At 41.8% G+C, this 27,851-nt stretch overlaps 1 protein-coding gene and 1 long non-coding RNA gene across 4 annotated transcripts; one reads left to right on the forward strand and one right to left on the reverse strand.

Annotated features, from left to right (window-relative positions):
- Positions 1 to 249: 249 nt before the first annotated feature.
- On the reverse strand, positions 250 to 7,215 carry LOC310844550. Its single transcript, XR_014564181.1, has 3 exons — positions 3,315 to 7,215; positions 1,133 to 2,550; positions 250 to 370 (listed from the first exon to the last, which is right to left on the reverse strand). It is a non-coding gene; the product is annotated as an uncharacterized lncRNA (long non-coding RNA).
- RGS10 (regulator of G protein signaling 10) lies at positions 4,125 to 27,041 on the forward strand. 3 transcript variants are annotated; one of them, XM_083738640.1, is made up of 5 exons: positions 4,125 to 7,401; positions 15,653 to 15,771; positions 16,827 to 16,913; positions 17,365 to 17,508; positions 24,938 to 27,041. In XM_083738640.1, exons 1-5 carry the CDS (start codon positions 7,353 to 7,355, stop codon positions 25,082 to 25,084), a joined length of 546 nt encoding a protein of 181 aa, XP_083594766.1. In that variant the 5' UTR covers positions 4,125 to 7,352; the 3' UTR covers positions 25,085 to 27,041. The 3 variants fall into 3 exon arrangements, with proteins under 3 accessions (XP_083594766.1, XP_083594768.1, XP_083594767.1); XM_083738641.1 differs by lacking the exon at positions 4,125 to 7,401 and adding an exon at positions 9,656 to 9,771; XM_083738642.1 differs by lacking the exon at positions 16,827 to 16,913 and having other exon boundaries at positions 7,241 to 7,401.
- The last annotated feature ends 810 nt before the right edge of the window (positions 27,042 to 27,851 follow it).

The following is a 27,851-nucleotide window of genomic DNA, read 5'->3' on the forward strand; positions in this document are numbered from 1 at the left end:
AAACATAAATGGCATTGTTTACAAGCTCCACTGCTTATTGTAAATGCATCTGTAGAACGAAAGTTTTTGAATATATATATATTTAGAAGCTGGATGTTCTTAAAATTTAGAATGGTTGCTTCCTCCAAGCACTCACGTGGATTCATACACAACCCAAGGAGGGGTTTGGGATCTTTTGCTGCTGCCCTTGTTATGAATATGTCTTAACCCTTTAACTTATGCCCACAATAATTTCTCACACCAAAGGAATAAAGAAAGCTTGGTTTATTATATGAAACAGAAGTGACACTTCAGAAGGCAAAATTACAATTTAAGCAGGCAGCAGCTCGCAAAATACAAATACACCTTGATCTAAAGAGTAACAGAAATACTTAACAGATAGGTAGCCATGTTGGTCTGCCATAGTCAAAACAAAAAAATTCCTTCCAGTAGCACCTTAAAGACCAACTATGTTAGTTCTTGGTATGAGCTTTCGTGTGCATGCACACTTCTTCAGATACACTGAAACAGAAGTTACCAGACCCTTCTATATAGTGAGAAGGTGGGGATGCCATCAAATGCCAACAGTGTCCTTCAGCTCTCTATATTGGACAGACAGGCCAAACCTTACGCCAAAGAATAAACGGACATAAATCTGACATCAGGAATCACAAGACAGAGAAACCAGTAGGAGAACACTTCAATCTCCCAGGACATTCTATACAAGATCTCAAAGTAGCTGTTTTACTACAAAGGAATTTCAGAAATAGACTGGAAAGAGAAGCTGCTGAATTGCAACTTATTACCAAACTTAAAACCATGGAGAGACCTGGTCTGAACAAAGACATTGGATTCTTATCTCATTATACATGACAAAGCCATTTTTCACCTTCTCACCCCTTGCTTTTTCCTGTAAGACCTATTGCAGTCGTTAAGAGTCGTCAACAGGCTCATCACAGCTATCTGCCAATCACCCATTCCTACCACCCTTCTGAGTAATACCCCTCCCCACCTTCTCACTATATAGAAGTGTCTGGTAACTTCTGTTTCAGTGTATCTGAAGAAGTGTGCATGCACACGAAAGCTCATACCAAGAACTAACATAGTTGGTCTTTAAGGTGCTACTGGAAGGAATTTTTTTGTTTAGAAATACTTAACGTTTTTCAAATACATTTTTCCACAGAAACCCACACTAGAGCCTGGCAGAAAAATACACCTGTCCTTAAGTGCACATATGCTGGTCCTTTAGAGCACTGGGTACGATCTGTTGAACTAGCAGAGCCAGCTGCCTACCGGGAATCTAGAGTTTTAAACAATATTTAGCTAATTTAGCTAATGCCTCCTAATAGGGAAGTGGGGGAGGAGGGCTTTGAAACGAACAATTCGTGCCCTTTTCTCACCTTGCCCATCCTAGTGAGAAAATGACTAAAACCTGGCCACCCTGTTTGCTTAACAAAAGGGTGAAGGACTGTGATCGTGAGCCGTTTACTGAACTTGGCCATCTTTGTCTGCTCTCTGCCTTATTATTGTTGCACCATGACCTTGATGGCCCCCATTCAGGAGTTTGAATAGACTTTGCTAGCAACTTGATTTTACAAGGTTTGTGGAGTTCAGGATGTTCTCTCTGAATAAATCCAGGGCACGTTTTTGAGACGAGGCTGGTATCAGGCTTGTACCAAGCAAGGTTCATTCATGATGGAGAATCTCACGTCACATTGAAGTTATGTCAGCATTTATACTTATGCTACGATCTACAGAGATAAACCACAGAAATGAGTTCAGAATCACACACTCCTGTTCATAAAGCTAAAAATAAAATTAAAAAATACCAGCAAACACTCTGTAGTCTTGCTCTCTAGCTACTAGATATTTCCTGGACAACGTATTACTCAGGCACAAAATATCGCAGGTCTTGCTAAAGTTAGCCAGGATGGAAAGTTTAGCTCAGCAGTTTCAAAGTCTGCAGTGCTGAAAGAGAACTGAAAAAAGGAAGCAAGGAAGAAGTGAGAGAGAAAAAAGGACATTGCAAGTCAGAAAGCTACTGCACACAAGGAGGATTTTGGGTTCCGCCTGTAATGGAGAAGTACAATTCTTGCCCAGAATAACAAATAAAATGTTGCGGGTGGAGAGCACAAGCCTTTTGGTATCACTGTTCCTTTGTGATTTATTTTTTCAGTTCTGTTAAGTCATTTGGACCTCATAAAATTTGCCTGTAGTTGTTGAATGCGATGAATTTTATAAACTGGAAGAGAAGGATTTAGACAGAAAATTAAATTTGGGACAAAGTCATGTTATCTCAACTCAACAGTTCACACCAGCAGTTTCCAGGGATAGCAGTCTCAGCTTAAGCTTCCTCATAGTGTTCTGGGGATGAAATGAGGGGAGAGAACCACGTATGCTAACTTGAAATCCTTGGAGAAAAAGGTGGGGTATTAATGCACTTTAACAACAACTACAGCAACATAGCAAATTATGTAATAGCCTTTGGGGCACTTGCGCAAAAAATACAAGCACTTCTACCATATTCAACATTGAAATGGGTATTTGAAATTCAAAGGAAAATTTTAGTACCTGTCAGGGGCTCAGGAGCAGAGGCACAGGAGAGGGAGGAAATGGAGAGCGAGGGGGAGGAATCCGAAGGGAGCGTAGGCGGTGACAGTGATCAGAGGGATTCCATGAGCCTCTCCAGTGAATCGGAAGATTCACAGAAGGGAGCGCCGATGGCCAGGGCAAGGGGGGGTGCCAAGGGGGACACCCCAGAAGGAAGGGGCCAGCGGGGACTCCCAGAGCAGCAGTTGGAAATCAGGACCAGCTTCCCCACCAGAGCGCAGTGGGGGGGAGGAGTCCCAGGCATCGGGACCAGTTTTCACCACCAGCGAGAGGAGATGAGTCAGGATTGGCCACGCCTCCATCGGAGAGCGGGGGAACGGTCGAGAGGAAGGTTACCGGCTGGGCGCGCGCGCCAAGTTCAAATGTACAGGCGAGCGGCACAGCAGGTAGCCCGGATAGGGAGCCAGGTCCTAAAGCCCGCCGGAAGGAGGGGCAAGACTCAGGGGGGTCAGCGTCAGAAGAGTCCAGAAAGGAGGAAACCCCAGGGGGCAGAAGGACCCAGAGGAGGAAAGAACAACGGAAGAGGTGGAGTAAGGCTAGAGTCTTAAACTGGTGTGTAGGAGGCGGAGACTCAGATGGAGCTTCGCCGGTCTAGGTTCTAAGACGTAGAGTTGCACGCTGCGGTTTGGAAATGGAAACTAATCTTCAATAAAGACTTTTATACGTTATTACTGACTAGCGTTGGTCCTCTGTGAGCTGGGACCTGGAGGCAACTCTGACAGTACCAAATACCTGCTTTTAAAGAGCTGACCGGAGAACTCACTGGGCTGCTTCACATGTAATGCAATACCATGGTTTAGTCAATGTACAGACTGAACAAATACACTGAATAAATAAATAAATATCTGAATTACACCTGCAAATTGTTAATATAATTTCTGAGTAATGAATAACGTTCCTTTTGCTGTGGAACTTTGGGCAGTTTTTAATTCGAGTCAATTTCAATTCAATAATTTAAAGGTTTGGATTCAACATTTGCGCTAAGTGAGGTATGTGTGTGGAGAATGAGATCTGCTTGGACAAGACTTTACCATCTTTTCCTCCCCATCTGTGCCTACACCACCATCTCTGAAACCCTTTTTCTGGGTTTCCCCAATCCTCCAGTCCAGGTATAGGGGTGGAAGCAGGTGGGCGGGTGGAGTAAAGTGGCCTGTTGTATGAGTGGACCTCATTTCCCCACTCCTGCCTGTTAACTTTTTACACAGCTTTTCTGCCTGGTTGCCTGAAACTTGGAACTGATTTGTCCTCCCCACAGGCTGATCAGGCAAGTGGTTATTGACAAGAGTAGGGACTCAGCTATACAGCTGCAAATAAAACGTTTTAAATGTGTTTTAAGTGAAATATACAATGTGACACTATATGGCAATGGTGAGCCTTATGGAAAATTGAATTTATTTTTTTTTAAAAAAGTGCTTTAAAAAGCATTTTCAGAACTGTTTTTATGTGTCTAGATTTCACCTAGGTTAAACCTCTGGCTGCAATACGATACACATGTTCCCTTGCAGTATGTCCTATCAAACTTAGCAAATATGCACAGGATTGCACCGCAAGAGAGCAACTTTGTACCAGGGTCGCTCATTAAAGATTTCCCCTGACCCACTTCCGGTTATTGTAGGCGGATGAAATTGCACAAGTATAATGATACATCTCTCCATAGGTAATGTGGTAATTTGTAGCTTTGAACTCCTAACAGTTTCAATGTTACTGGTGCTAATGTGGATAACCGTCTGATAATGGAACCAGTTGAATGCAGAGCAGTCATCAGGTTCCTGTACTTGAAAGGGCACATACCACGGGAGACGTTTGATGAGATAAAAGGGATTTATGGGGAGGATGCACCATCGTATGATGTAGTCAAGCACTGGCATCGTCAGTTCAAGTGTGGTTGGACTTTGGTGGAACGTCTCCCATTCCTAGGGGATGACAGCCATTGATGAAGACACCATCTGGCAAGTGGAGGCTGCCATTTTGCAGGATCGTCACATAACCATTCGCCAACTAGCTGCAAATGTTAAGATCAGTGTGGGCTCTGTAGAAAAAATAATCCATGACCATTTGCACATGGGAAAGGTGTCCGCACGGTGGGTTCCCCAGCTGCTGTCGCCTTTCCAGAAGTGGGAATGAGTCACATGCTCATGGTCTCTTTGGTCACGAAAACCATGATGACTTCTTCACCAGACTAATTACTCAAGACAAAACATGGGTCCATTATTATGATTCAGAGACTAAATCCCAGTCCAAACAATGGAAGCACTCTGCCTCACCACCTCCAAAAGTAGGTACGTGTCCAACTGTCAGCGGGCAAGGTCATGTTCACGGTGTTTTGCAGAGTAGTGATGATGGATTTCCTGGCAAAGGGTACCTCAATTACCGGAACATACTATGCTTCACTGCTGCAGAAATTGCGGAAGGCTATCAAAATCGAGAGGCGTGGTATGGTATGCTGACCAAAGGTGTCCGCCTCCTGCAGTTCACAACTTGCATGTTGTTCAGACGGAAGCATGGTTCTGTGGCTATGAAATCCTTCCTCACCGTCCTTATCTCCCGACCTCATACCGTTGGGACTTCCACATCTTTCCAACCATGAAGTTATTTTTGAAGGACAAGCTTTTTCCAGATGATGAAATGCTGATTTCTGAGGTCAAGTCGTGGCTTCTGACACAACCTGCCGATTTCTACAGACGAGGTCGCCACAGCTGCATAAAGCGATGGAAGAGGTGTTTGACTCTTGCTGGTAGCTATGTAGAGAAGGACTAATAACTGTCCAGTTTCGTTTGTCTCATCCACAGGAAGTACGTCAGGGGCGTTTAATGAACACCCCTTGTACCTGTCAATAAAAATAATTTTGGAGGAGTCTGTAGATCACACTAGGGCACTGTTTACAAAGCGCATTTGTTGCTCAAATGAAGCTGGAGGAATGAAAGTAAAATGGTTTGGCATAAAATATCCCCATCCCATGGAGTCAGAGTTCTTGCCACTTGTTTTGGCTCTTGTTTTACTACAGATGGACATAGCAGGTGCATGGAACACTTCTATGCAGGTTTTTTTTGTTTTGTTTTTTAAAAGTCATTATTTTTCTCCAGGTTTGCTGCTTTTCACTGTTTCTGACTGCTATACCAAAGCAGGTCATAGAGGAGGGGCTCTTTTGGACTTCTTCTTCTTCGGCAATCACTCATAACCGAGTAAGATTGTTTTCCATGAACATGGTCTTAACAGTGAGTCCGTAAATGACTGCAGAGGACAATTCTGAATCCACATGTCCTTGCACGGTTGGGACATCGGTTTCCGGGCGGGAGTTGATCACGGTGAGGGTTTGCCAAACATGCCTTCCTCTTAGCTCATGTCTCCTTTTTGTCCTGAGTTTGTGCTTCTTCAAAGTGCATGACACCTTTGGTAAAGACTGTTCTCCAATTGGAGCTCTGGCAGACCAGTGTTTACTGGGAGACACTGGCTCTTTTGGTACAGTATGCTTATATTTTGTGAATACATATTGTACAAATGATGGAAAAACGTCAATAAACTACAAAGCTTGCTATGTTTACCTTCCTCCATCCCTGGGACCTATCAGTTATGAATTACCTGGTCCAAAAGGGAATCCAAGTATGAGAGTCATTCCTTCATGCAGAATTTTGACAAGCTTTTCCTTGCATTTTGAGTGGCAAGGTGGCAAGAAAAGTGCCAATCTCATTCAATTTATCTAATGGTTACAATATCTGCTTTCTCATGCAGCTTGTGGGAGCTGATTATGTGCACCATATCTTTGCATTATCTGCAAATAGTAGCGATTGGGGCCAGCAAGATACTGCCCCTGTAAAATGCTCATAACTGCACTGACATGCTTGGCTAGTCATTTACAAGGAAGTTTCCATTTATTACAGACGGTTCTCATTTTTGCCCCCTTAGGCTATGCAGCCCAGCATTACTTGAGAATATAAACTTCTCTGAAGGCCATGCTCCTTCTGAAGAAACGTGCACTGAGAGAAGGAGGGTGCACACCTCAAATATGCTCTTGGGACTGTTGAAGGATACATGCTTTGGGCAGAAAACACACGATTCCCAAATGCTGCTGCTGTTATCGATGCGCCAGTCTTGCTCATGGCCACCCCATGAACCCATCACAATTGCACAACATGGGAAGGAAGTCCCATCACTTTCCACCAGAGCTACTCCCAAAAGGGATTCTATTGCATGGATAAAACTGAAGCTGCAGGAAAGGCCTGGCTCTTGAGGCGAGTGGCCCCTGCCTCGGCTCTTTCCCTCTCTGTTTCCAGGCCGCCCACGTGATGAGCAGGCGCAGCCTGGAGGCGACGCAAAAGCTGTACAGTCGGGACAGGCCCGTTGGTTAGATCCCTGCGCATAATGATCCTGGACCTGGACGAGATGACCTTCAGGATCTCTCCCGACTCTATGATTCTATCGAAGGGGCCTTAGCGCACGAAGATCTTTGCGGAGACGCGGGGCCTAGGAGCGCGCCTAGCTAGTGGCCCGCTCCTCCTTCCCGCCAAAAGGAAGGCGAGGCGCAGCTGGCGCTCGCGGCTGTACGCCCCCCTCTGCGCGCTCCCCATTCGCCGCCGAGACGAGGGCTGACGTGACGCGCGCCGTCAAGCAGAGCGCGCAAGGAGCTGCACGAGGCGCCTCCCAGGGAGGCCGGGCGAGCGCTAGCCGAGAGAGGGAGAGCGCGAGCGCCTCCTCCTCCTCCTCCTGGACGTGGCGCCCGCCCCCCGGGCTCCTCCTCGCCGCGGCGGTGCCACGGCCGGCGAGAGATGTTCACCCGCGCGGTGAGCAGGCTCAGCAGGAAGCGGCCCCCGTCAGGTAAGGTCTCTCTCTCCCACGCGCGCAGCTGCTTTCGCGCCGCGAAGAGCAAGGCGGGTCGAGCCCAGGGCGGCCGCGGAGCGCAAGGGGGCAGAAGCGCCGCGTGCCCGCCCTGAGCCTCGCGAGGGAGGGGGTGGGACTGCTGCTGCTGCCGCCGCCGCCGTCGCTCCGCTTTCCTGAGGGGGCTGCTCCACTTTGGCGGCTCTTTCGCCTCACGCAGGAAGCCGCTCGCTGTGCGTTTTGCTTCTCGGCCTCGAGAAAGGCAGCCGGAGGAGGGTAACTTTCCGCAAAGTAAAAGAAGAAGAGAGAAGGAGGAGGAGGAGGGCAGCAGCAGCAGCCGCCCGAGGAAGCGTGCAGCCGAAAGAGGAAGGCGCGCCGCTGGGGTTTGGGCTGTCTGGCTAGCGGTTGCCAGGCAGGCGGATTCGTGTTAAAAGAGGAAAAGCGAGGGAGGAAGAGAACCTTCGTTTCTCGCCCCCCTTGCCCGAGGAGCGCGGTTGTCAGGACCCGTCTGAAGAGCAGGGCGTCTGGAAATGGGAGGTGGAAGAAGCGCCACTTTGGCGTGCAGATGTGCCCGCCTGCCCGCCCGCCGGCTCTCGCTCTCGCCCGGGACTGTGAGTCAGACGAGGGGCTGGCTTCGCTCCCGCTGCTGTTACTTCTGTAGCCACCGAGGAGCTTCGAAAGGAGCCCGGCACCCGGGAGAAGAAGGTGGCGCCCGATGCCACTGGTCTGCACGTCCCTTTCAAGGGAAAACGCGTCTCATACGTTCAGGAGTGAATAACGAGAAGAGACCCAAGTCAGCTTGAGTCAGCTGACCTGGACTTCCACTGGAGGCAGAAAGAGAACTTTGAAATAAGAACGTATTTAGGGAAGGAGGGATGGGTGTCACAATGAGCAAGCCCTGCTCCAGTCTCTCAAAAATAAACTCCCACAAGCTCATTCATTAAGTTTAGCACATAATGGAAAACATTGCCTTACCAAAAAATGCAGAGAAATCCAGCTTGTTGCAAAATGTTTAAACCTGTCTCCTTTGAGCAGCTCCCTAAAATACAATACTTTATCTCCTGCCATCTTAAATCTGACTATGGTAAACATTGTCTTTAAAAGTATTGATGGTGAAAGTTTTAGTTTGGGATTACGAAGTGCAGATCCTAATTACCCAAAAAGATTTGAATGATCCCCTCTTCTTCTTTTACACTGTAGAACAGAGTAGTTCTGTTTTAGAGTTCCTGTTTAAGAATGCTTTTCTTCATTGTTTCTAATCACATTTTAAAGTTTTTGAGGATGCGCAGACCCAAAGAACCTGCCTTAGATTTAAACCCCCGGTTGTACACAGTATTAACAGAACACTATAACTTGCAAAAGTAGAAGGGGGTGTGGAAGTTCCCCCAAGTCATCTGGTTTAAGCCCCCTGACCATAAGCATGAAATGCCTTAGTTTGTACATTGCTGACTGATGCTTGTCTGGTTCTTTTAAAACTCTTCCTTTGACAATGCTGACTGATTTATTGCTCATATGAGGCATGAAGTCCACTGATTTGTTTTTATTACAATTTGAAAGGAGTTTCCCCAAATATTCAGCCTAAACTCAGTATTACAATTCTAGATGCATTCATCTGAAATTCGTACAGAAATAGGACATTTTCTAGTAATGTCTTTGGATTAGGATCTTAAATCCATTCTTGCTCTTCATGAATTCCAACTTCCTCACAGCAGCTTTATCAGATAGTGCTTATTTTCCCTCTAATTTTTTCCATAGCTTAAATGCTGTATTCTCGTGTTTTTTTCTCATATGTTTCCAATATGTTCCAAATACTTCCAAATCATTCCTACTTGTTGCTATTCCCTGAATCTTTTTCCAGTTTACTAATATCTTGAAGTTTGATGTCCAATTAGTTTTTTTTATTTGCTTTGAAAATAGATTGCCCCCCCATAATTTCATTGATTTGAAAAATTCTGATTAATATATCTTAACCCAATAGTCTGTATGAATAGTTGGGCTGCAAAGAGCAAACCAAACCAAAGGATTCTGAGAAGTTGGGGTTGAGATGTGTAGTATTATAATATTTGAGTTCTGCTTTGTGAGAAAACCTAGCTTTAAACCTAGCTTAAAAAAAAAAATGTTTTAAAAACATGAAATGTACCTTGAGAAGGCTCCCAAATATGCTACATGTGCAGAATGTCTTTTAGGTTTCCTTCCTCATAGTTAAAAGTGGAAACCAGTGATTCAAAAGAGGATGTTTGGGCTTGTAATTTGAGCAAACCCAGACATTCAAAGCACAAGCTACTGTAGCCGAAATGTCCTTTAGAAACAACAGCTCCTAGAAGAAAATAGGCATTGGAACGTCTCAAGTGATTATTATCTACATGGAAAGTAAGAGGAATTTACGGTACCTCTTTAGTTGTACAGCTATGAATGATTTTCACCATGGGTTATTAATTCCAAGCTGAAGTTTGCAAAGGAAAGGGTATTATTATTATCTTAGAGAAAGCTGCTTATTGTCATTAGCATTAACTGTTTGCCTATTTGCTTGCTTTTCAGCTTTTTTTGGGGGGGGGGCAGAGATGTAAGTAATGAGAAAAGATAATTTAAGAGCCAGCTTTAAATAGCCAATAGAACTTTATGAAGTTCTGTATTCACTTTGTTCTATGGCTTACACCAGCTTCTACTTTGAAGAAGACAGTCTAGCAGATATCAGTGAGATTTACATCTAGATATGTGTGCTGATTATCACAACCACACTAGGCACACTATGCACACTTACATGAAAGCAAGCACCATTGAACTTAATGGGTTGACCTGCAATTGTACTGGCTAAATAGAGACAAAATCCTTTTGAGTTACAGTTACGCAAGTGACCTCAGTTATGAATACCACCTGCTTTAACTTGTGTCAGATGCACAAATACTTTTGACAATCCTGTACTAAGTCTTGGATGCTTGTATTCTCACATTTAAGATAAGAAACTGTACTTGTGTAATGTGCATTCATGTTCTTGGTTATCATTTTGTAGTCAAGAAGAAAGGCATAAACAGGCTAAGGTTTCTCAGCCGTCATATGTTTACTGGATGGGATCCTAATCATACAAACATATTGAACTATGTTTTTTCAACTCTTTGAGTGTAATTATTTTTTGCACAGACATGGAGCCCATGTGTAGAGGATTCTCCATAGGGCTCAGAAGAGGATTACGCAGTTGCAGGTGTGAGTGGACAATGGGTCATTATGGGGAATGGGAAGTCTGTATGTAGATCCCATATCCCCATCCAGTCCCCCATATATCATGTAATTGACTAGAAAAAGGAGGAGAGGCCTGGAAGGGTGGATAAGATGCATGCACAGCTTTCCCACTGAAGGCAGTAGTCTGTTGCCATAATATTTATATAGTCAAATACAAGGTAAATCTAAAACACAATGACCCGATCTACTTAAACGAACCTGGGAGTAAGTAGCATTTATATCTATGTGGCTAACTTCTTATTAAATATGCATAGATTTGCACTGCATAAGTTCCAAGTAGTGAATCTTTTTTTCCCTTCCCTCCTCGGAGCATCATAACAATTAGATTTGTGAGTTGTTGGTTCTTGCAAAACAACAACAACGACAACAACAGGATAGTTGTTTTCTGTAACCAGTGAAAGTTTTAGTGAAACATTGTATTAGATAGTTTGCTATCAAATTTGCATTTTTAGAGGAAGAAAATAATTTTTACAGTTAGTATCCTGTAACCAATGAATGTTCTAATGCAACTTTTTGTTAGATAATCTGCTAATTTTTTTGCAGATTTCAAGGAAGAAATATATTTTCTTACAATTAATAGGGTAGTGTAAGAGCTCAATTAAAAACCCAGCATCTGCCATTCTAGTAAAGGACAAAACAAACAAAGCCAGATCTAGCAAACGATTCATTCCTGCTGCTGGGTCAATTTTTCCTACTAATCAGCTTCCAAAAAAAGAATAAACAACTTCCTGAGATACATCAACCAAAGCAAGTAAGCACTCCCATCAGAAGATCAAAAGCTGAATCTAAATGAAAATATGAAGCACTTCCACATATCATTATTCTTGGCATTCAGTAACTCTTTAATAGCCAAACAAAGGAAATAATCAAATCTTAAAGGAGTACTTTGATCCGCTATCCGTCATCTAAAATGAGAGAAACTTTGAGAAGCACAATCTTAAAGCAACTACATATATTCCTGTAGTCTGCTCCTATGAAATCTGTTTTGTTTTTGCCCAGAGTAGATGTATTCATCTGAATTTAGCATTATGTTTAGGCCCTGAGAACTTCTAAAAAGTTGTCTAATTAACTTAATGACCTTTCTGACACTATACAGTGGTACCTTGGGTTACAGACGCTTCAGGGTACAGACGCTTCATGTTACAGACTCCGCTAACCCAGAAATAGTACCTCGGGTTAAGAAGTTTGCTTCAGGATGAGAACAGAAATTGCGCGGTGGCGGCATGGCAGCAGCAGCAGGAGAAGGCACTATTAATTAAAGTGGTACCTCAGGTTAAGAACAGTTTCAGGTTAAGAACAGACCTCCAGAGCGAATGAAGTTCTTAACCTGAGGTACCATTGTACTGCTGGGATGGAAGAAGCTGCGCTTTGTGGTTTGTTAGCATTATTAATTTTATACTCCACCTTTGCTTCAATGAGCACAAGGTTGCATTATATGGGTCGTCCCCTGCCTCATTTTATCCTCCTAACAACCCTGTGAGAGGTTAGGCAGAGAGATGGTGGCTGGCCCAAAGTCACCCAGTGAGCTTCGTGACAGAGTGAAGGTTTGAACCCTGATCTCCCAGATCCTAGTCCAACACTTTCCATCCCCAGATATTGTTGGACTGAAGATCCTATCATCCCTGATTACCACTCCCATCATCTTTGACCACTAGTCCTGCTAGCTAGGGATCATGGGAGAGGAATGGAGGGAGGGAGAAGGAAAATATATCTGGGTACAGCCACCTCCCCACCTTCTCACAATGTGTCAATGTCATTTTTTTCTTTGGTGGGAAAAACCCGTAATGTTCACACACACAAATCCTGCATTTGCAGATTTTTTTTTTGCTAAGCTCAGTAAAGAGGTTAATACCTTCCCTGAACTGAATAGCTTCCTCAGCTTCTTGTTAATTTTAATTTTTTTAAAATATTTAAAATAGTTGCTTGAAACCTTTTTTTTTGTTTTATTCTTTTTGCTGAGGTTTTATTACAACCAAGCATCATCATAAATCTCATGAAACAAACAAATAATTTAATAAATATGAGAGAGCAATATAGGGTATTAGTTGCACATGTGAGATTCAGCAAGCTGCAGCAACTACTGCAGGGGATGCTCACTTGTCAAGACTAGAGGAAAAATTGCAGGAAAATATGAACTACAGGGCAGCTGGAGGAGGAGAGGGCACAGAGGGTGAAGAAAGAGCTGGGTGTGGAGGGGGCCCTTTCCCCATCCTTCGGACCCCTGGGAAACTCAACAAACCTGGAACTGGTGTGGAGTGTACAGCTGAACGGGACACAGCTGTGGGCAGCCTGAGGAAGTACCACACACCTTGGTCCTGCCCATAAAGAGCAGGTCTGGAGTGAGAGACTAGGGCAATGTCCGCTGGTTCCAGGAACTCTTCTCATTTGTGGGTGAGCTGAGAGTTTGTTTGGAACCTGGGTGAGAACCCGGAGGCTGAGAGGAAGAGTGCGTCAGAGGGAAAATGAACTGAAATTTATTTATATATATTAGTAACTTTGTATTAATGTAATCTTTTTAAATGTTATATTTTTGTAACGTTTTGTTTAAGTTGTCTGTTGTTGCTTCAGTTTTCTGTACACATCTTAGATATATTTTTAATATATTAGGCAGTATAGAAATTAAATGATCAAATCAAATAAAAATGTGCAAACCGGGCATTTTAAAAATGTGTAGTGAGCAAAAAAAATAAATACATTTGCGTCAACTTTCTCCTTCCGCAGCTTCACCATTTGATTGCTGCCCAAATTCATGGCTTTAGGAAATGTAATGTATGAATAAAGGGAGGCAAACTCGTGTTGAAGGAGTTTATTCTTCTCTAATGCAACTTATGCCATATCCAGTGCTAGGGCAGTAAAAATGTTTGCTAACGTATGAATATTCTGCCAAAAACAGAAGCTAGTTTTAAGAAATAAATTATTATATTTTGGGAATGCAGACAAGTCTCTCCTTACAAGTGGATAACTTCCAGACAGTACTGGAGTCAGTGCAGAGTAGTTTACATCTGACTGTCAAGTCTCCACATGGTTATGTATATCCCAAGTCTTCAGTGCTAACCAGCAATTGCTGTTTCTTCATTCTCTGGTGTTCCGAAAACTAAGGTAATTCATAGCATTGCCACCTTGGAGGAAGAAAAAAATCCTGCTCCTGCGCCTTTAGCAGCAGTATGCCATGCAGAAATGTGGCTTGGGAAGCCTTTTCTAGCATGGAAATAAAGCAACAGGAAAAACTTTAGTCCGCTTTATTTTTTCATGTCAGATTGCTGTTGCAGCATAGCAGGTAAAAAGAAAAATCTGGCAAATAATTCAGTTGGGATAGCTCAGTTGGTAGAGCACAAGATTCTTGATCTCTGGGTTGAAGCCCCATGCTGGCCAAAATATCCTTGCATTGCAAGGGATTGGATTATATTGGTCCCTTCCAACTCTACAATTCTTTGATAATGAAGTTTTTGGTTGAGTAGCTGGCACCCTGTAGAGCACTATGCCTTTTCCCATAAACAGAATAACAAATGAAGTTGCATTATATGATCAGACTATAAGCCTGACTTGACCACTGTCACCCTGTTCCCAGGGTCTCAGGCAGAATTTTCCCACCTAGCCTTGCTACTTGAGATGCCTGAGAGTGAATACGAGGCCTTAGAATCACAGGAGGCTGCCTTAAAACAAACAGCACTGTTTTGTCCATCAAGCACACTACTGTCTAGTTCAGCGGGCAGGCAGATTTCCTGTGTCATGTCTGGTTTGATCTTGATTTGAGTTGTGTACCTATGCAGAACTTTTTCCATTGAACCAGTAACCAGCAACAAAGAGATTCTCGTTTTAGAGAGTGGAAAGGCACTTTAGCAGTAGGCTGCCTCGTCCCTATTGGCAAGTACACTCAAGACATCCACTCAACTTGATGGGATGCAGAGAGAGAGAGAGAGAGAGAGAGAGAGAGAGAGAGAGACGGAATCCCTACAGACTACAGCAGTACAGATGTAGGCTACAGAAATAAAGTGTAGTGATTACTGTCAGTCACACCTATCTGAAAATCCCATTACACCTCAAAACCCTCCCCCCCCCCAACACATCTAAAGGGAGGGAACCAAATGTTCATTTGTGGAACTGCATGAAAAAAAGTTTTATGTAATTCCTGCCAACTTTTCACTAAAGCAACATATAGCTGCACGCTGCACCTCCCTTCCCCTTTCCTAAAAAACAAAGCCACTTTCCTCCCTGCACCCCAGCACACACTTTTACATGGGTCTCAAGGTCTTAATTTTGGAAACGGTCTTGGCATTTTACCAAGCGTTGTCTCATAGGTTCGGTGTGTGTGATGTAAAGCAGATAGCAGCATTGACAGTTCCACTGTTTTGCAGCAGAGCTTGGAGACAGTTTGTGGTACAGTTAGGAAATGAATGAACTTAATAAGATGGCAGTGCTTGTTTTTTGTTTTAAACTTGCTTGTAAATTACTGGCTTACATGGCAACTTCAAAACTGCAGAATGGAAAAGGTGCTTTCCTCCCAGTTTGTCTATGCCTGTCCAGGGCCATTTTCTCACCTTCCTTTTGGGGAAGGGGTGTTATAACTCAGCAGCAGAGCACATATTATGTACGTATAAGGTTCAGTCCCTAGCATCTCCACTGAAAAGCATCAGGTAGCAGATGATGGAAAAGATCTCTGCCCAAAGCCCAACAGAGCTGTTGCTTGTCAGAGTTGACAATACTGGGATAGAGGGACGCATAATCTGATCTTGTATAAGGTGGTTTTCTGTGTTCTTATGATGCTACAGCATCTTGCAGGACTTGAGCCAGGATGCTTGGGAGCATCAGGAAGCCTTTGCTACTGACACGGAGGTCTGTGGTCTATTCCGGGCTAAATGACACCGCACTGAAATGTATGCACAACATGAGCTTTCAGTTACTTTGGTTAAACAGCTTTGGTTAAACAGTCTCAAAGCTGGCCCCCAGTTCTTATAAGAGAGGGCAGAGATGTGAAAAAAATATATTTCAATCAACTTTATTTCTAATTTTTCAGAAATAAACGACAGCGACAGCAAGCCAAGCAGCAGCCACCAAAGTTTAAATGGCACTACGAGATGGGCGACATCGCTAGAAAATTTACTGGAGGATCCAGAAGGCGTCAAGAGATTTAGGGTTGCTACCTTAATTACTACCGCCTACATATGCTTGGGGGGTGGGGACGCGGGTGGCACTGTGGTCTAAACCACTGAGCCTAAGGCTTGCTGATTGGAAAATCAACAGTTCAAATCTCCGCGACGTAAACAGCATTTCCGTGCGCTGCTCTGGTTTTGCCAGAAGTGGCTTAGTCATGCTGGCCACATGACCCAGAAAAACTGTCTGTGGACAAATGTTGGCTCCCTCGGCCAGTAAAGCGAGATGAGCGTCACAACCCCAGAGTCGTTCGTGACTGGACTTAACTGTCAGGGGGCCTTTACCTTTACCTTTTTACATATGCTTCAGTACTGTTTCCAACAATACGGTGTAGACGCAATGTAGAATTAAGTTTTATTACTTCATTTTGAAGAATTTAGATAATAATTGATTCTGAGGTTGGCTTGAGTAAAATTTAGTGAGAATAAAAGACTTGAGAATCACTGGCAAAAATTGTTAAGGTGATAACTTTTTTCTGGACAAACATCATGTTTGACAAGTTCCAGTCTCTAAAGCTGTGGCAGGAATCCTTTTTTCTGCCTGAGTTCCTTTGTGGGTAACCTTTCAGGGGCCACACGCTAGTTGAGAGTGGGGTAACAGATGTGACTTACCTTTGGTCAGTAGACTGCAGTCCAGCCATGCTCAAATTAGAGATCTCTACGTGCCCATCTCCGCATCCATGCAAGCTAGAGGGGTTATTATAGTCCAAGGACACATTCCAGCCAGACGAAAGCATGAGCCTGGCCACTGAGGCATACAGCATGGGGAGAGGGGGTTTGGCCTGTGGAGAGTGATGAGGGCCAGATAGAGAAGGCTGGAGGGCTGCATTTGGCTCCTGGGCCTGAGGTTGCCCACCCCTTCCATCAGACCTTCCAGTTAAGATAATACAAGGTGCGTCTTTTAAAAGAGGCCCTGTGGAACATGTGTACTCTGTATCCGCGCGGCCTCTTTTAAAGGACTTACCCTATAGTAAGAGAGGCTAGCAAGGTTATGATGACCTGGTTTTTTATTATCTAACAGCTCGCTCTTTTCTTCAGGAGTTTTTAAAGAAAGAATTTAGTGAAGAAAATGTTTTGTTCTGGCTAGCATGTGAAGAGTTTAAGAAGATAAAAGATGAGAAACAGGTATTGTCTTCGAAACCAATTTGACTGAAAGATTCCATTGTAGCCTTGAGGCATAGCATGCATTTCCTACAAAGCTATCAGGTATGCTTCAAAATCATGTGAATATACATAGAAAATAATACGACCTACTTCTCTTGTGTTTACAACAACATAACCTCATTGGGGGTGAAGTAAAAACATGACTGCAGATGAGGACAGAGTTTTATGGATGACAAAGCTTATCGTTCTCTGATTCTTTTTAAGATCAAAGAAGTATATTCAATTCTTTTTACTTAATATATGTCTAAAAAGTCTGTAGGATTTCCTTCTGCTGCATATTGAAATGCATTTGTTACTGTGGTTTCTTGGCGTAACATTCATTATTCCCCTTTCTCCTGCTTTAGCAAACCCACAGATGTACAATATTGAAAAATAAAACGCTTGCTTAGTATATGTGTCCTTCTGTTTACAGATGCAAGCGAAGGCAAATGAAATTTACATGACTTTCCTGTCAAGTAAAGCTTCTTTTCAAGTTAATGTTGAAGGGCAATCCCGTTTGGATGAGTCAATATTGGAAAAACCTCACCCTCTAATGTTTCAGAGACTTCAAGACCAGGTAAGGTTCAGAAACTTCCCTGAGTAGGTGGCTGTCTAGCTACCAACAAGAACACTGAGCTAAAAGAGACACAAGGTCCTGCAAGCTAGGGATAATGGGAGTTGTAGTCCAAAAAGCAGCTGGAGACCCAAGTTTGGGAAACACTGGTGTAGGTGCAGCTCCACAGTGATTAATCTTCCCCACACAATTTTCCAAGCATTTTTTAAGGCACTTTATTGAAAGTTTCTGTGGGAAGACAGAGGCTTTGGGATTCTGGAATTATTTTTGTGGCTCAGAAGCTGATATATGTCAAAAAGTGCATTTGGAACACTGGCAATGGCTCAGGACCCCAGGGGAGGCCACCTCTTCCTATATGAACTAACTCAGACCCTGCAACCATCATTTGAGGCCTTTCTCCATGTGGCAACTCAACAGGAGGTCCAGAGAGTGGCAACATGAGAATGGTCCATTTCAGTGGTGGTTCATCACTGAGGTTCACCTGGCAACATCAGTACATATCTTTAGGTACCAGGGAAAAACATTTCTTTTCTGCCAGGCCTTTGGCTTTTTATTACCTGTGGCCTCCTTTAGTGAGTGTGACGTTTTAATCCTGCCTTTAAAAAATATTAATTTGCTTTTAAGTTTTCCTCTGTTTTGTTTTATGCTGGCTTCAGTGTATGTGCTTGCTTGTTTATACATTGTTAAACATTTGAGTTACTTTGGTAAAAAAAGAAACTAATAAGTTTAATAATAAATAAATGAATAATAAAAGTTACCTAGTTTTGTTGGAAGTGCTAGATCTCACTAATGCTTATGGGGGAAACTTCATTCCAAAGCACTGATATCAGATGTTCTCTACCCATATGCATAAAGTGGTAAAGGATTCTTTAAGTTATTTTTTCTCAGTCATGAGGACCAGAGACTTTATCTGTGTGTAATTTTTTTTTTAGTTTTAAAAAGCTTGAATTTGTATATTTTGTGCTAGGAAAAAATATTTTGTGCTGTACTGCAGTTTCACAGTCATACCAGTTTCTGTGAACAGATTAATCTTGGGGAGGAAAGCAAGGCTCAGAACACCAAACTAAGCATATTTACTCAGAGGTAAATAAACGTCCAAGTAAATATGCCTAGCATTGCAATAAATAGGCTTATATGCCTAGTAACATTCATATTGTTTATCTACATAAATCTGTTTCATTTGAAGGGTCTGGCGATTGGCACTCATTACATTTAAAGCAACAGAGAAATACTGCAGGGTGCTTAGAGTCAAGTGCCTTATATTGCTTTATACTGGTTATGAATAGTGTCCAGTATCTGACATAACGAATTATGAGAGTTATAAACATATTTCTCATGAACCATTTATTAGGACCAAAGGACCAGCTTTTATTGGCTGCATTTGGGTAATCATATCTCAGCTTACTAAGCCCAGATACAAATGAGCCTTATGGCTGAGCTGCAGCCGTTCACTGCTTCCTTCAAGCAAGCTGCAGAACAACGCAGGAAGTCTAGGCTTAACAGCATCAAAATAGCATATTAAACCATGGTTTGAAGTTGGTATAATATCCTGAGTTGTTCCGAAGCTGTTAGCCACAGTTTACCTGTTTGGAAGCTATAGGGAGTATAAAGCCTTCCTATTTGTTTCACTGCTTGCACAAAGGGAAGGAACGAAGGGGTTATATATGCAGCCAAAATATACGTCCATATCTTTATTTTATTAAGCAAAGATATGATTGTTCAAGCTTACTTAGTGTGTCCCCCCCCCCCCAATCTTATTTCATCACGTTAAAACAGTAAAGATATCCAGCCTACCTCATGAGCCTTGGACAAGTGCAGTAAATTTTTAGCCCTGATTAGCTCTGTTTAGAAAACTAAATTCCCAGCAATTCACAACACAACTCACCAAGGACAGCATGATGATTGCCTCTCCATGGTCCAGTTATGTCACTTCCCTTCTCTCTGACTCAAGTGAATGAACTGATAAGATGGAGCTCAGGCAGGCTTTATGGTTTGTTTGTCCAATTGTCCAAATTCTAAAGGCACAAAGATACAGGAAGCTGACACATCACTCTGAAAAAAAAAATCATTTGAAGGATGAGTGGGACCAATTGTATTTGCTAATTTGAGCTAGGAGAGATTCTGCACTAAAAAGAAAGATGGGGGAGGGCATGCATGTTAAACCTGATTCCCCAGCAAATCATATTTGAGCAAATACTTCCAATTGTAACATTTCAAACTGTTAGCCTGAACTGTGAGAGGCTGCATGCATATATATATATATATATATATGTATGTATAAAATAATTAAAAATGAAAGAGTGAAGAAAAGAATAATGCAGGCCCGCACATGCCTCTCCCTTTCCTTCATGAGGATCCTAATGCAGGATAGCATTTTAAATTTAGAACACCAAATTTTAAAATGTAGCAGTTCTTTGTAAGCTCGTTTAGATGGTTATTAGAAATGCAAAGGTTGTGTTAACGGCTGCCAGAAGAGCCATTGATTAACAATTCTCAATATGTGTTATGACTTGATTCTATTACATATGGATTGGGCCCCATCACCCCTTCTGCCACACCTTTTGCTGCCATGGTGAGTGGGAGGGCTGCATGCCTTGGTGGCTCCACAGAGCCCCTCTGCTGGTGGTAGAAGGTTTGAATTACATCCTTAGTTTGTGGCAGCTTGAATTCTAGTTGCCTTTTAAGTCTCCTTTCTTTCATTTTTTTAAAAAGGTAATTGAAATATACTTGGAGTCCTGTAGTGATTTCATGCTCTTTATTGCAGCTTGTAAAACAGTGATTGAATTGCCCCCACCAAAAAACCTCAGGCTTTTACATACATTATTTACACAATGAGTCCCGTCTGATTGGCTGATTCTGCTTCCCTCCTGGAGCCTGATTGGTCTTTTCCTGCAGGCTAATCAGTTGTTGCATTCTACGATCCTACCAGCCTAATAGGCTGATTAACTTCCTCCTGGAGCCTGATCAGTCTTTTCCTACAAGCCATTAGTTGTTGCATTCTAGGATCCTACTTGCCGATTGTTCTAGGATCCAAGCTTAGTACACAACAGTAACCCCATGCAATAAAGTATCTTTCGTGAGGTGTGGGTACAAACCAATGCCCAATCACATATAATTTAGTAAAGCAATTTTTAACAGTATCAGAGAGCATAGAGCTCAAAGCATTAAAAAATAATCAACAAACATATTTCTTAGTGCTACCTTATTACATTATTTGTTCAGGTCAATAAGGCAATTAGAAGCTGCAGTTACATTATCATTCCTTTTCCAAGCTGTGTTACAGAGTCCAACACCAAAATTGTGTGCATTTTTTTAAAAAAACCAAGGAATCCATTGTTTACAAGTTATGTCCCCCCCCCCCTGCTTTAAATGTGACCACACACCCCTCCAACTAGTACTGGAGAAATCCCCACCACTGCTCTCATATTTCAGATGCTGCCCTTCTCTGACCTGTAACTAGACTGTGATGCAATCCCACAGATATATTTCTGTCGTGCTCTGAAATCATTTCCTTCACCATTAACTCTGCTCCTTGATGAAACTGACAAGCTGAAAGTTTTACCAATGCTCTCAGTTGTGTGTGTTTTGAGTACTAGTGTGCATGCTATTTCTGCTATACATATAGCACCCCTGGAAGGAACCCCCCTCCTGCCTAAACTTCTCCCTTCATCATTGTAATGGCTGAGGTAATGTGTCTAGGGAAAACTGTATACTTTTAAATTGAAAAATGGCATAAGTTGTGTCTTTATCACAACAACCCAAAATCACTGATATGCAGTTCATAGTAGTAGACCAACTAGTTACCTAGTTGAGAGGGGTTTGAGGCCTGAACATTATATCCATGTCTTGATGTGATAGTTTTCTTTGTACAGAAGTTTGTTACATTAGATGACCATTGAGAAATGTGGTTTCATAGCTGAATCTGTTGTTGCACAAACCTTATGATATGATCTCTATCATACGATCTGCTGAACACTCTCTTTCCTTCCCTAATACCAACATTCAACCATGTTTGCCTGGTGTTTTGCTCAATGTATCTTAAGAACTTTGTATACAAAATGTGCAACAATGATGAACAACAACATCCTCTAGTCCGTCAATATGATATCTTCTTTTGGCAATCACTAAATGTGGTATGCAAAAAGTGTTACACTGTTGAACAACAATATAATACTCTGGTTCCTCAATATGATACCTTTATTTGGAAGTCACTGAATGTGGCAGATTAGAAATGCTTCCTTTTGCTTAAACTAAATTACAGCTTCGAGGCATCTTAATGGTTTGAAAATAAGCAGCACCACCAAGCTCCTTATCTGGTAATCATGATGTTGTAGCTGAAACACAAGAGATACATTTTAATTTAAAAGTTGTTGCAATATGGCTGAGTTGTGCTGAGTTCCTGCAGCTGTGGGCTAAAAAAGAGAAGAAAAAGCCTGCAGTCCACTAGCCATATATATGATGTTTTAAAAACAGACTTTTTGAAACTTCTGCATATGAGATTTTGTTCCCAATTTGGGTTGAAAATGCAAAACATTCCTTAATAGTTTAGTGACTCCAAGCACTTTGCAATGAAATCCATCACAACTACTCTGATTATTCTGCAGCTAGAGGATTATATAGGCTTCTATTCTACTTCCATTACTGTTTCATTTATCTCAGATCCTCCTTTTCCAATCTTAAATTCAGTTCTCCACTTTTCTGAAGCAATTTGCATTCTCCCCCCCTTTTTTTTTTAAAAAAAAGAGAATTCTTGTGAAAAGTCTTTAGCATTTAGTGCAAATTTCTCTCTGTAAAAAGATTTTTGTATGCAGTGGTACATCGACTACATCAGACCTGGGTGGTATCATTAACTGTGGACCATTCGGCAGGCTGCTGTGAGAGATTGATGAAGCACTTTGGGGGCAAAATCATTCAGATCCATGCTGAACTTGAGGCCATAAGAGGTCCCCGGAGTACCATGCAGTTACAGCCTGTGGGATCAGTTTCAGTTATTGCAGCCTCGGGACATGAGCAGGACACTTGCAACAACCATATTGGCTAACAGCTCACTACATGAGGGACTTATGCCCAGTACCCTGAAAGAGGTGGTGGAATGACCCTTCCTGAAGAGAAGTGTCTGTCTTTTTCATTAGTTTAAAATTAAAAACATTCCTGAAATATACTGTTCCTGGCAACCTTGATGTATTGTTGATAATGATGAGGATGATGATTTTAATTCTACTGTTTTGCTATTTTGTTTTCAGTCTGAGCTGGCAATATGATGCTGCTAGACCATTTGTAGTATAGTTTTGCAGCATCTTAACAAGAAAATACAATAAGGTTTATTAGAAAATAAAAGATAGTGATAAATAAATGACTGATTTTAAATAAGTTTATGGAGCTCAAAAATGGCAAGCATGATAGGTAGGGCATATGTGCTGGCTTCAGTGGCTTCCTTTTACAGCAGCAGGTTTTGGCAAAATATAGCTGGATGTGCACACAGAAAACACACACGGTACTCCTGATGGTGTGACAAGTTAATTGCAAGTCAGTGGCCATTTCACTTGTAACAATGATTGGGTAGTACTAGGAGCCACCTGTCTGGAAACAGGCAAAGTTAGACTTACCTGTGGGTTGCAGCAATTTTGTTGGTTGCTCATAAGTTGTTGTTTGTTGTTGTTGTTGTTGTTGTTATTATATATCATGGGTAGGCAAACTAAGACCCAGGGTCCAGATCCGGCCCAATCGTCTTCTAAATCCGGCCCGCAGATGGTCTGGGAATCAACGTGTTTTTACATGAGTAGAATGTGTCCTTTTATTTAAAATGCATCTCTGGGTTATTTGTGGGGCATAGGAATTCGTTCACCCCCCCCCCCAAATATAGTATCCCTCCCCACAAGGTCTGAGGGACAGTGGACTGGCCCCCTGCTGAAAATGTTTGCTGGCCCCTGTTATATATATATATTTATTTATACCCTGCCTTTCCCCCTGACTAGACAATAAAATAATTACAATATAAACAGTAGAGCACCAGCCCTTTAATTAAAAGCAGCTCATTCCCAAAAACCCATTGGAAGGACAGCAAGGAGGGAGCCAGTCTAGCTTCTCTAGGGAGGGAGTTCCAAAGTCTGGCAGTAGCCAATTGGCTGACTGCACTACAGGGTGTCAGGAAGGCTGTGCCAAGATGGAACTTTGAATGAGTGATCTAGGATAAAATAACACCTGTATACTGAGTCAAACCAAAATTTATTTATTTATTTATTTATTTATTTATTAAATTTATATACCGCCCTATACCGGGAGGTCTCAGGACAGTTCACAGAACAAAATCAGAATATAAAACCACAATATATATAATCTAAATAAAAACAACAACCCAATAACCCCCCGCCCCCAAATAGCCACATTTTAAAAGGGCATAGGATGTCAATCAGATCAACCAAAGGCCTGGTTAAAAAGGAACGTTTTTGCCTGGCACCAAAAGGTGTATAATGAAGGCTCCAGGCGAACTTCCCTGGGGAGAGCATTCCACAGATGGGGAGCCACTGCAGAGAAGGCCCTTTCTTGTGTTGCCACCCTCCAGACCTCTTGATGAGGAGGCACATGAAGAAGGGCCTCAGAAGATGATCTCAGGGTCCAGGTAGGTTCATATGGGAAGAGGCGGTACTTGAGGTATTGTGGTCCTGAGACGTTTAAGGCTTTGTAGGTCAAAATCAGCACTTTGAATTAGTGGCTTTACTTAATAACAGTGTTTAGGAAGTCCTGTACTTAAAAAAAACTAGTAAAACAAAGCTTTCATTTTTATTTTTGATTCTGCAGTAGTTACTTGGTTGCATTTGGCGATATGCTGTTCTGGCTAAGTTCAGCAGTGGGATATTTTCTACATAAGACAAATCATAACATAACAGAGTGGTTTCCGGTCATTTATCTGACAATGGCTAAATTGGATTGTTATAAAAAGGAATAGCAGTATATTGTGCCATACATAGTACTCAAGATGTATTTTTTTAAAAAATGTGATATTGCAATTATTATATATTATTATTATTATTATTATTATTATTATTATTATTATGATACCCTGCCTATCTGGCTGGCTTTCCCCAGCCACTCTGGTGGCTTACAACATATCTAAAATCATAATAAAAGTACCAATCCTAAAAAACTTCCTTAAACGGGGTTGCCTATTGCATACTTTTAAGATATGTAGTTACCCAACAAATTCTAAAGCTGATCATATTTTATTTGGGATGGCTATTGTGAGGTAATAGTAACAACATATTCTCCTTAGCTTATAGTACAGCTGACACAGATTTGTTCTTTTCATTTAATATGTTGAATTATGGTCTAACAGTTTGGGGGCTCATTGAAGATCTCTGTTGTACGACTTTCTTAGTTTATGTGTTTTAAGGCTTTGTTTCATCTAGATTGTTTTCCCTGCCCCCCCCTTCAGATTTTCAGCCTCATGAAGTACGACAGCTACAGCCGCTTCTTGAAATCAGAAGTGTTTCTTAAGCTGAAGCAGACCGAAGAACAGGAAGAGAATTTACCAGATGCTCAAACTGTAGCGAAAAGAGCTTCTAGAATTTATAACACATGATTGAAACAACAACAAACAGTAGATCCCACTGAGACTACAATAACCAAATGAGTTCTCAGGATTAGTCTGTGAGGTTAACACAACTGCATTTCAAGCTTGGAAAACATAGAACCCTGTTAGGCGATGCTTAACCTTCGTTGCTTGAATGACATAACTGTTTTTGCATAATGGCTACCACCGAAACCCTTGGCCAAGGCAGTTATACTAAACCCCTAAAAGGACTGAAGGACTCAAGAGTAATCTGTGAACAGAAAACTCGGTTATTTTTACCTTCTGGTTTTGATACCGTTCCTTGTGAATCATTATTATTTTTTAAGTGGGGATGTAGCATAAAATTGTGATAAGTTTAAAAACACAGGTAGTATGAGGGAGAGGCAGTATACCTGTTTTTTAAAACACTCTTAGAGCCTTGTATAAATAGACTTTCCTCTTTTTAAGCTTTAACTGTTGTTTGAGCGGGTTCAAATTCTGCCTAAATTTTGCTTAAACTGAAGTAAAAGAAAATGAATTGAAATATTTTTCTGAAACTGACAAGAATAGAGAAGCCTCTATTAAAGGAAAGCACAAAGGCAGGAGACTGTTCCTCTGAGGCATTAGTTTAAAACCATGCCTACCTTTTTCCCCCTGGAACTAATCAAAATAATCGAAAAACAATCATTTTCTCTATCTTTGTAATACAACACATGCTGTTCACTCTAAAAGCTGCTTTCAGAATGGCTTTTGTAGGGTTTTCTGTGGCTTGGTTTTAAATCTATTTGTGCTAGGGAAAGATTGCCTATTTCTCTTGTGAACCCTTATTGCTCAGGGTTCTTACTTTTTCTCCCCCTTCTTTGTTCTGAAACTGAGACTCCCTAACTGAATTTCAAGAAGAGTGTTACTAATTTTGTCAAACAACAGCTAGCTTACTGCTGTAACAAACCTAGGCCACAAATTACCTTTTGTCTGCATTCAAAGTACGCTTAGACTTGGAGACTGGCCAGTAGCATCCTTCTGCATTAATCTACCCAGAAAGACGAAATGCAAAGCTAGTGCCTCACCCAGTGAGTGTCTATTTCCAGCAAGTATGAACTAGCTTTTAAGCCTTGTGTATTTGTTCCAAGGAATTCTGTCTCGGATGCCAAAATTTGTTTCTTTTCTTTTGTGCAGACATTCTAACCAGGTTTTATTTTCACCTGCTTTTGTCCTAAACTTGTTTGTATATTCTGCAGCAGCGCACTCCCTTAGCAATCAAAACAACCCCTCTCCAAGTTGTGGAACCAGTCTGCACATCACATCACATCATAGTTTAAAGCACGCTATGGTTTAATGTGAATGATCCACACCATGAATTAATGTTAATGTTGGTGCACGCTGCTCACAAGGTGCTCTTGTCCTGGTTTTTTCCCCACAAGCAAAACACAAGCTGTAAGCCAAAGAGAGACGTTGGCTCCTGCTCATGGTTTGTTTAGATAGAAACTATCCACAAACCTGGGTTCAAGTGACATGACTGACTTTGGGGGGGGGGAAAGGAGCATCGTGGAAACATTTGAGTTATATGCACAAGCATGATGCTTATTCACATTAAACCATAGCTCAGTTTTAAACAGCAGCTTAATGTGATATGTGGACCATGCTGCAGACTCTGCTCATATTGGATTTCACTCTACGTGTGATTTCCCCCCCTCAAAATTTGCAACTCCTGCGACCAGCTTGTCTGCAGTTAGAAAAATAGTACCATAAACTATGGAGGGACCAACTGCCATCCTTTTGGCTGCTTAAGAAAGACCTGTGTATTGTGTGGGAAGGCAGGAGTGAGGAAACAGAGGCAAGGGACCACCCACCATTCACTCCTGTGAAGAGACCGTCAGTCAGCCCAAGAGGAGTCTGATTTTTTTATATATTATAACATTTATTTGGTTTATTACTTTTTATATTGTAAACTGCCTTGGCAGTATATAGATGCAATAAATAAATAAATGCCATGTAATATGCCTTACTCAATTATTTCTTACAAACCTATTATTTGTGTGTCCATAAATTCCTGTCTCACATCCCAAGAAGCATACTATATAGCAAAGGATTCAGCATAACTCACCTGTGAGTAGTTTCACCCATGAATTTAAGAATGATTGGCAACTCACCATGCAAACAGATGTACATGAAAGGAGATGCTGCTATGCTCTAGAAGTGTATTCCCCATGCTGCTGTGTGCACCTAATCCATTGGTTCCACTGGTTTGCAGAAGCATTGCCTGCCTAGCTATGCACAGAGATATTTGACTGGAACTTCTGACATCACATTCCCTGTTCTCTTCCTAAATCAGTCTTACAGCATTTATCCCGCTTTAAAATAAGGGAACAATTTTAAGCTCATCAAATTCTGCTTGAATGTACGTGTGCATGTTAAAAGAACAGCTGCTGAGATATAAAGCACATTATGGACAAATTCCAATTTCTAGTACAGTACTCTGCTTCAATACACTACACAAATGATTATTAAGAGATTTTATTGAGTTTGTCAGTCTTGAAAATAACCTTGTTTGGATTTGCCTGTTTCCTATGTGCAAATGTTGGTGATGCCAACGGAACGGTGAATATATCTTTCTAGTTGATGTTGATATTTCAGTTTGGCTGCATTTGGAAACTTTCCTCCTTCTCTATGACTGAGATGATGAGCAAAGGTAAACTATTAAAAATTACATAGAAAATCTTGATTGGAAACTTTATTGAAATAGCTACCTTTTTTAGGCTGGGGTTGCATGTGGGAAGAAAAGCTTTTCTGGCACAGT

This window comes from Podarcis gaigeae (assembly GCF_964106915.1).
Source record: "Podarcis gaigeae genome assembly, chromosome: 5".
In the NCBI taxonomy this organism is placed as follows: Eukaryota; Metazoa; Chordata; class Lepidosauria; order Squamata; family Lacertidae; genus Podarcis; species Podarcis gaigeae.

Excerpts from the sequence above, each read along its gene's own strand:
- RGS10 (XM_083738640.1), top strand. The coding sequence starts at position 7,353 with ATGTTCACCCGCGCGGTGAGCAGGCTCAGCAGGAAGCGGCCCCCGTCA. Across the intron at positions 7,402-15,652 it reads CAGGAAGCGGCCCCCGTCAG|AAATAAACGACAGCGACAGC; the intron begins GTAAGGTCTCTC and ends CTAATTTTTCAG. Across the intron at positions 15,772-16,826 it reads AAGGCGTCAAGAGATTTAGG|GAGTTTTTAAAGAAAGAATT; the intron begins GTTGCTACCTTA and ends TCTTTTCTTCAG.